The sequence below is a fragment of the Lathyrus oleraceus genome, chromosome 4 (genome assembly GCF_024323335.1).
Source record: "Lathyrus oleraceus cultivar Zhongwan6 chromosome 4, CAAS_Psat_ZW6_1.0, whole genome shotgun sequence".
NCBI lineage: Eukaryota > Viridiplantae > Streptophyta > Magnoliopsida > Fabales > Fabaceae > Lathyrus > Lathyrus oleraceus.
Window position 1 is genome coordinate 39,896,248 of NC_066582.1, and position 7,050 is coordinate 39,903,297.

At 35.9% G+C, this 7,050-nt stretch overlaps 1 protein-coding gene and 1 long non-coding RNA gene across 2 annotated transcripts; both read left to right on the forward strand.

Annotated features, from left to right (window-relative positions):
• Positions 1–876: 876 nt before the first annotated feature.
• On the forward strand, positions 877–2,202 carry LOC127138716 (uncharacterized). The gene is made up of 5 exons (XR_007808839.1): positions 877–1,394; positions 1,498–1,564; positions 1,634–1,797; positions 1,902–1,956; positions 2,039–2,202. It is a non-coding gene; the product is annotated as an uncharacterized LOC127138716 (long non-coding RNA).
• Positions 2,203–3,073: 871 nt separating this feature from the next.
• LOC127138718 (proline-rich receptor-like protein kinase PERK1) lies at positions 3,074–5,623 on the forward strand. Its single transcript, XM_051065213.1, has 7 exons — positions 3,074–3,607; positions 3,691–3,777; positions 3,863–3,933; positions 4,069–4,145; positions 4,386–4,533; positions 4,717–4,878; positions 5,064–5,623. The coding sequence occupies exons 1-7, from the start codon at positions 3,139–3,141 to the stop codon at positions 5,217–5,219; spliced, it is 1,170 nt and encodes a 389-aa protein (XP_050921170.1). The 5' UTR covers positions 3,074–3,138; the 3' UTR covers positions 5,220–5,623.
• The last annotated feature ends 1,427 nt before the right edge of the window (positions 5,624–7,050 follow it).

Below are 7,050 nucleotides of genomic sequence, written 5' to 3' on the forward strand. Positions count from 1 at the left end.
AAAAAATTATTAGTTTCTCTTTAGTTCCAAATCACAAAGGTGATACCATTGGCATGAAAGTCGAGGACGTTTTGAGGGAATGGGGGCTTAGGAAAGTGTCTACAATTACCCTGGATAACGCAACAGCAAATGATGTGGCTGTGAGTTATTTGGATAGAAGACTTAAGAGCAAGAATGCTTTACTGGGTGTAGGTGATTATTTGCATATGAGGTGTGCTGCCCATGTCTTGAACTTGGTAGTGAGAGATGGTGAAAAAGAACACGAAGGGTCTATTGAATCAGTTCGCACTGCTGTTAGGTTTGTAAGGTCTTCTCCACAAAGAGCTATGAAGTTTAAGGAGTGTGTTGAACTTGCGGGCATAACTTGTAAAAAAAAACTTTGTCTTGATGTTTCTACAAGGTGGAATTCCACTTACCTAATGTTGGATGCTGCTGAAAAGTTTGAAGCTGCATTTGACAATATGATTGATGAGGATCCTGGATACATCGAATATTTTGACCTCCTTACCGGTCCACCCGGTTCTCAGGATTGGAAAAAAGTTAGGGCTTTTGTGGTTTTCTTACAAACCTTCTATGAGGCAACCAAAGTGTTTTCAACTTCGCAAGAAGTGTCCTTGCATTTAGCTTTTCATAACTTGTCTTCAATTTTGTGTGAGCTTCAAGAAGCTTCATTTAACTTGAATTCTTATGTGGCTCCAATGATTTCACATATGAAGGTTAAATATGATAAGTATTGGGGGGATGTGGGAAAAGTGAATCATTTTCTTTACTATGGAGTGATCTTTGATCCTAGGTTTAAGTTTAACTATATTGAGTGGTCTTTTAATGATATGTATGGGCATTCTAGTGACCTTGCCAAGAAAAATATTAAATGTGTCAAAACTAGTTTGTTTAAACTATATAATTGGCATAAATCTGATCATGATAAGAATGTTGGGGCTAGTCCTTTAAGTGCACCAGGGAGCACTTCCCTTGGAGAAGCATCTTCCCAACCAAAAGAACCATCACCTTTTACAAGGGCTAATGCTTTTAAGAAACATCTGAAGGAAAAAGACACAATTGAAAATGAAAATGAACTAGAGAAGTACTTAGGTGACCCTTGTTGCGGGGAGGGGGAAAATTTTAGTATTCTTAATTGGTGGAAGGAAAATTGCACCCGTTATCCTATATTAGCAACCTTGGTTCGGGATGTGTTGGAAACACCTGTTTCTAGTGTAGCCTCAGAAAGTGCTTTTAGCACGGGGGGAGGATTTTAGATATCTATAGGAGCTCTTTGAGTCCAGATATGGTCGAAGCGCTTATATGTACTCAAAACTGGTTGAAGCCTTCTGACAATGATCTAAATGTCCTTAATATGACTGAAGAATATGAGATTAGTGAATCAATTGTTTCAGGTACGTTATTAATGAAAACTTTGTCTCTTTTAACATTATTTTAAATATTTGTTAAAATTAAGCCTCTTGCTATATGTTTAACGTATGTTTAAACAACTTGTAGAGTTTCAAGTAGCTACTGGTGGAGCAGCTGCTCCTACACAGGTTGGGCCTGTTTAATTCTCGCCTAGGTATGAAAAATATAGTTTTGTTTTATGTCTTACATTGGTTTAACTATACTGATTTGATTTGATTTGCAGCTGTGAATTTTTGAATATTTTGGAGTCACTTTGTGATTCAATAAGACAAGCCTTTCTTTTTTGGAGTCATTTTTTGAAACTAAGGATGGAACCGTTTCAGTAGCTACTGCGTTTGCTGGTCATCAGGCACGTTGTCTTGGGCTTATGCAATTGTTCTTACCGAAGTACACAAACATAATGTCACTTGTATTTCTTTTGCATTTGTGCTCAAGCTTACAAACTGAGTTTGATTACTGCATGTTATGCTAATCTGTTTTTGGTGGTGCAGTATACTGGGATGATGTTACTTGAGGAGATGGCCTGTGTAATGTTCTCTTGCCTGTGTAATACCACTAACCAAGACGTTTGAGCATATAAATTTAGCTTTCTGCCTGATTTCTAAGAAACCTTATATCCTATTGGCAGGTTGTTAGTTCTGTGCCTTCTCATTCAAGTTCCATTGAGTGTGTTGGGTTCGCACCAAGGTATGATTTAAGATTAGTAAACTTTTTATAAGATTAGTTAACTGTTCATAATCTGCGTGCATGTGCATTTCTGCACATTTTCATGTCATGTATGCTTGATGGATCATGCATCCCTTGGCCCACATATGCAGGTAACTTTCTGTTTTCTGTTTTCACAAGCATGATGCATTATTTCCACTAGTTTAAGATGCCACTCAATTCATGATTTGAAAATATGATGCAAGAATGATAGAAATGAATGAAATAGGGATAGAAAGGGGCTCGGTTGTCTTAAACTAGCATGTTGTTTCTCATTTAATCATAAAGCACACTGTTATAGATCATGTAGGAACAGTTAATATGAATGAATATTGAGCTCTTGATATAGTACATGCTTTTGTTTGTTTTATTTCATTTGGGTGAATTAAGATCTGTTTCTTTCCTTGGACTGAGTGGCTAAATTTCCTAAGAGTGGCGCCTGCCCCATAATTAAATAAAAAACGACTATGCAGAATATGCCTCGCCCTAGAGGTGCAGATGTCCGAACGAGATGCAGCTTTTGGGTTGAACACTTCAGAGAGTCTGGGAGCTTATCTTGGTATTATGGGATCTCGAAGAGATGTTGTTACTGCAGTATGGAAGACTGGCCTTGAAGGGGTCTGGTACAAGGTATGAAAAGAAGTCTTGTACAGTTTTTCATTTTTTTTCTTCTTGTACTTGTGTATGCATAGTAACCAACAAGGTATGACCATCTGGAATATAGAATATTCCTTAGCCCGAAGCACTTGTGAGCACGATACTTGTTAATAGAATATATTGTATTAGGAGAGGTCTCCATTGTACTCGATAAAATCTCGAGGGATCCGGCTTTGCAATTGCACGAGAGGATATTTTGGTTTGAGGTCTAATTTTTGAAGAAATTTGTATTTTTGGTGATGGTAAAAGATATTGGTATTAAAAAGAGTGAATGATAATGGTATATATTGTGCAGTTGATCCTTATGGTGGTCCTCCAAATCAGTGGCAACATAATTCTCACCCTCCTTCAGATCATGTAGCCTCAATGAAGCCACCACAACCTCCTGCTCCAATTCCATCACGACCGCCTTCTCATGTTGCTCCGCCACTGCCTCCTCTCATGAGCAGCAGTGGTGGTACCGGCTCAAACTATTCAGGCGGCGAACTACTTCCACCTCCTTCTCCAGGCCTTGCATTTAGCACTGCGAAGAGTACGTTTACATACAAGGAGTTGGCGCGCGCAACGGATGGCTTCTCTGATGCTAACCTCCTTGGACAAGGTGGATTTGGATATGTTCATAGAGGTATTCTCCCTAATGGTAAAGAGGTTGCTGTTAAGCAGCTGAAAGCTGGAAGTGGACAAGGAGAACGTGAATTTCAAGCTGAAGTAGAGATTATTAGCCGTGTTCATCATAAACATCTTGTTTCTCTTGTTGGATACTGCAGCACCGGGTTTCAGAGGCTACTTGTTTATGAGTTTGTTCCCAACAATACATTGGAATTTCATTTACATGGTATTTTTTTTGTCATTCTTTTGTGTAGCACAATGCTTATGCCAGAAGTGTTCTTAATTCTTATGATTATTTTTTAACGGCAGGAAATGGACGACCAACGATGGATTGGCCAACAAGATTGCGAATTGCTTTAGGATCTGCAAAAGGACTTGCTTATCTTCATGAAGATTGTATGCTCTGTACTTGACTGTAATTTTTTCAGCAAAGCTAGTTTTTGTCAAACTCAATGTTTATTGTAATTATCTGTTTGTGTAGGTCATCCTAAGATCATTCATCGTGATATTAAAGCTGCTAACATCCTTCTCGATTTTAAGTTTGAAGCAAAGGTATGCTCTTTAATATATCTTCCTTGCAGCAGTGGTGATGCTCCATTTAAAATGCCCTAAGAAGTTCTGTGCAATAATTGTTTAATATGAAGTGTGGATTTTAGTTATAATTTAGTGTCAAATTTCTATTAACAGGTTGCTGATTTTGGTCTTGCAAAGATTGCTTCCGATCTCAACACTCATGTTTCTACTCGAGTGATGGGGACTTTTGGGTAAGAACTAATTTATTCCCTTCCTCTCAAAATTTGGATATTGCAAGAAATGTATTTTCTAATCTGCTATTGTTTATGGTAGATTGAATTAATGCATTAAAGGGCATGAAATGTGCTATATGGTGGTTTAGAACTGCGTTAACCAATCAAATTGTTGTTGAAATTAGTTGTTAAATTTGTGTCAAAATATCAGTTCTGATATGCTAAACTCATGAATTATCAATTACTGCTTTCTTACAGGTATCTGGCTCCAGAATATGCAGCAAGTGGAAAACTTACAGACAAATCAGATGTTTTCTCTTATGGAGTCATGCTCCTTGAGCTATTAACTGGACGTCGACCGGTTGATAAAAATCAGACTTACATGGATGATAGTTTGGTGGAATGGGTAAGTGTCATGTTACCATCCTCCTCTTTTCTTGAGGGCTAAATATAATTTGCAACTGAAAATTCAGTCATTTATAATATATTATGAAATAAAGAGTTTTCTGTGTAATATTTCTTTTATTGGAAGAGAACAAGATGACATAGAGTGGCCCTTAACTTTATTCATCTTTCATTGTCATCACAGGCTAGGCCTTTGCTCATGCGTGCTTTAGAAGAAAATAATTTAGATTCTCTGATTGATCCAAGACTTCAGAATGAATTTGACCCTAGTGAGATGACGTGTATGGTAGCATGTGCTGCAGCTTGCACACGCCACTCAGCAAAGCGTCGACCAAGGATGAGCCAGGTAAAGTGAATAATTTGTTCTATCATTTATTACTGCACTCCATTCCTTTTGAACTGTCTTTTTAAGAAGAAAAACTATCATTCGTTGTGCTGCTACTGTAAAATCAAACCTAGGTCTTACTTTCCATTCTGAGTTCCTTGTATATGTAAGCATCTTTTTGGGTCTAATAATGGAACAAACCGTAGGTTGTGCGTGCCTTAGAAGGAGACGTGTCACTAGCAAATCTTAATGAAGGAGTAAGACCTGGACACAGCAGTGTCTACAGTTCTCACGAAAGGTGGATTCAGAGCTACAATTCAAATTTTTTTGTTTTGCAGGCATATCAAGAGGAGACTGAATAGCTCAAGCTTCTTGCTGAATGGAAGAGAAAGAAAGGTGGATTCAGAGCTACCATGTTTGTTTTTGGTGAGTACAAGACCATTGTTCTCAAAGTTTACCTACTGAAAAGAGGTTTCTATCAGTGGTAGCAAACCCTGTTAACCTTGTTTCTGTTATAGGAAACTTGGTGGCGGCTCAAGTTGCGACAGAAATCGGTTGGAGCGAGTTTGCGATTTCAATGTTTTCACTAGGAATGGTACATTATTTCCTAGATAAAATCCACTTGTGTTGGGTTTATTTTGGAATGAGCTCAATTATTTTTAAAACCGAATAAACCGCATTATGAAACCGAACCGAACAAAACCGAAACCGAAAATAACCGAATTGCAAACCGGTCGGTTTTGGTTATGTTTTTTCCAACCGATGGTTAGGTCGGATTGGGAATTTGGACCCGAAAACCGATCCAACCCAACCGATGTCCACCCCTAGACTCTGTTATTACATAACATCTTTGTTCCTACATCTATGTACGCATGGTCGCCTATATTCTCATCAAACATTCACGTCAATGTTTTCTTGCGGCAGCTTTCTCCTTCTCTCCCTAATCATTTGAAAAGTTATTTTGAAGTCTCTAATTATTATTATTATTATTATTATTAAACTAAATAGTTTCAACAATATCGACAATAATTAAACCAATATTACGACGATCTAATAACTCCCATTTCTTAATAAAAGATATCGAGTAAAGAAAACTAAAAAAGGAAAAGAAATGGGCATAGTTTGATTAGGGTGAAAAAATGGAGTTATATCTCTCAGGCTGCACATGGAAGTGTCCCTTTTGGAATTTAGTGGCTACAAAATTTGTAATCCGACCGGTCTAGATTTGTTTTCGAGAGGGTCACTCTAATGATATTTTAGATGAAAGGAACAAATCAATCACCTCTCCCTCTCTCATCCTCTCTCCGTCTACCGGTCCAACTGACCATTTTATATATATATATATATATATATATATATATATATATATATATATATATATATATATATATATATATATATATATATATATATATATATATATATATATATTAAAAAAAAGAAATAAATAAAAAAGAAAAATAAATATTTTTATTAAATTATCCTTATAATTTATTAAAAATAATATTAATTAAAAAGTAAAATTGAAAATAATATATTAGAAATCAAAGTAAATCATTTATTATATGACACTTTTTTATTTTAAATGAGTTTTGATTTATTGTATCTAAATAGCATCTTTATACTATATTAATTTATATATATATATATATATATATATATATATATATATATATATATATATATATATATATATATATATATTTCGTCCCTATAAATAATTTAAAATTAATTTTCATATTTATACCTTTGAATAATAATTTTTGTAAAATATTTCGTTAATAATTCTGGTCTCTAATGTCTTTTTCGTTTAACGAAGACTGACGTGACACGTTATATTACACGTCTCTCTACATGAAGTCAACCAAACTGGAAAAAAAAAATTAGATTGCGAGGTTTGAACATTTTTTATTTAAAATAACTGTATTTTTCAAAATAAATTATGAAATAACCATTTTTTCAAAAATTTTTTTATCTAAATAACTAACTTTTCAAACATATGCGCCAGATCAACTGGCGCATCCATTTAACATGAAGAGTCGCCAACACCACTTGTGCATGCTTTCAAAGCATTGCATGGAGGTGCCAAGGTTGTTGGCGCATGCATGTGTCTTGCGCTCATGCTTCTGGCGCATGCATATGCTTCTGATGCATGTGTGCCTGTGGCGCCTAGCCCTTTGGCGCATGCATTGA

Excerpts from the sequence above, each read along its gene's own strand:
- LOC127138718 (XM_051065213.1), top strand. The coding sequence starts at position 3,139 with ATGAAGCCACCACAACCTCCTGCTCCAATTCCATCACGACCGCCTTCT. Across the intron at positions 3,934-4,068 it reads ATTTTAAGTTTGAAGCAAAG|GTTGCTGATTTTGGTCTTGC; the intron begins GTATGCTCTTTA and ends TTCTATTAACAG. Across the intron at positions 4,534-4,716 it reads ATGATAGTTTGGTGGAATGG|GCTAGGCCTTTGCTCATGCG; the intron begins GTAAGTGTCATG and ends TTGTCATCACAG.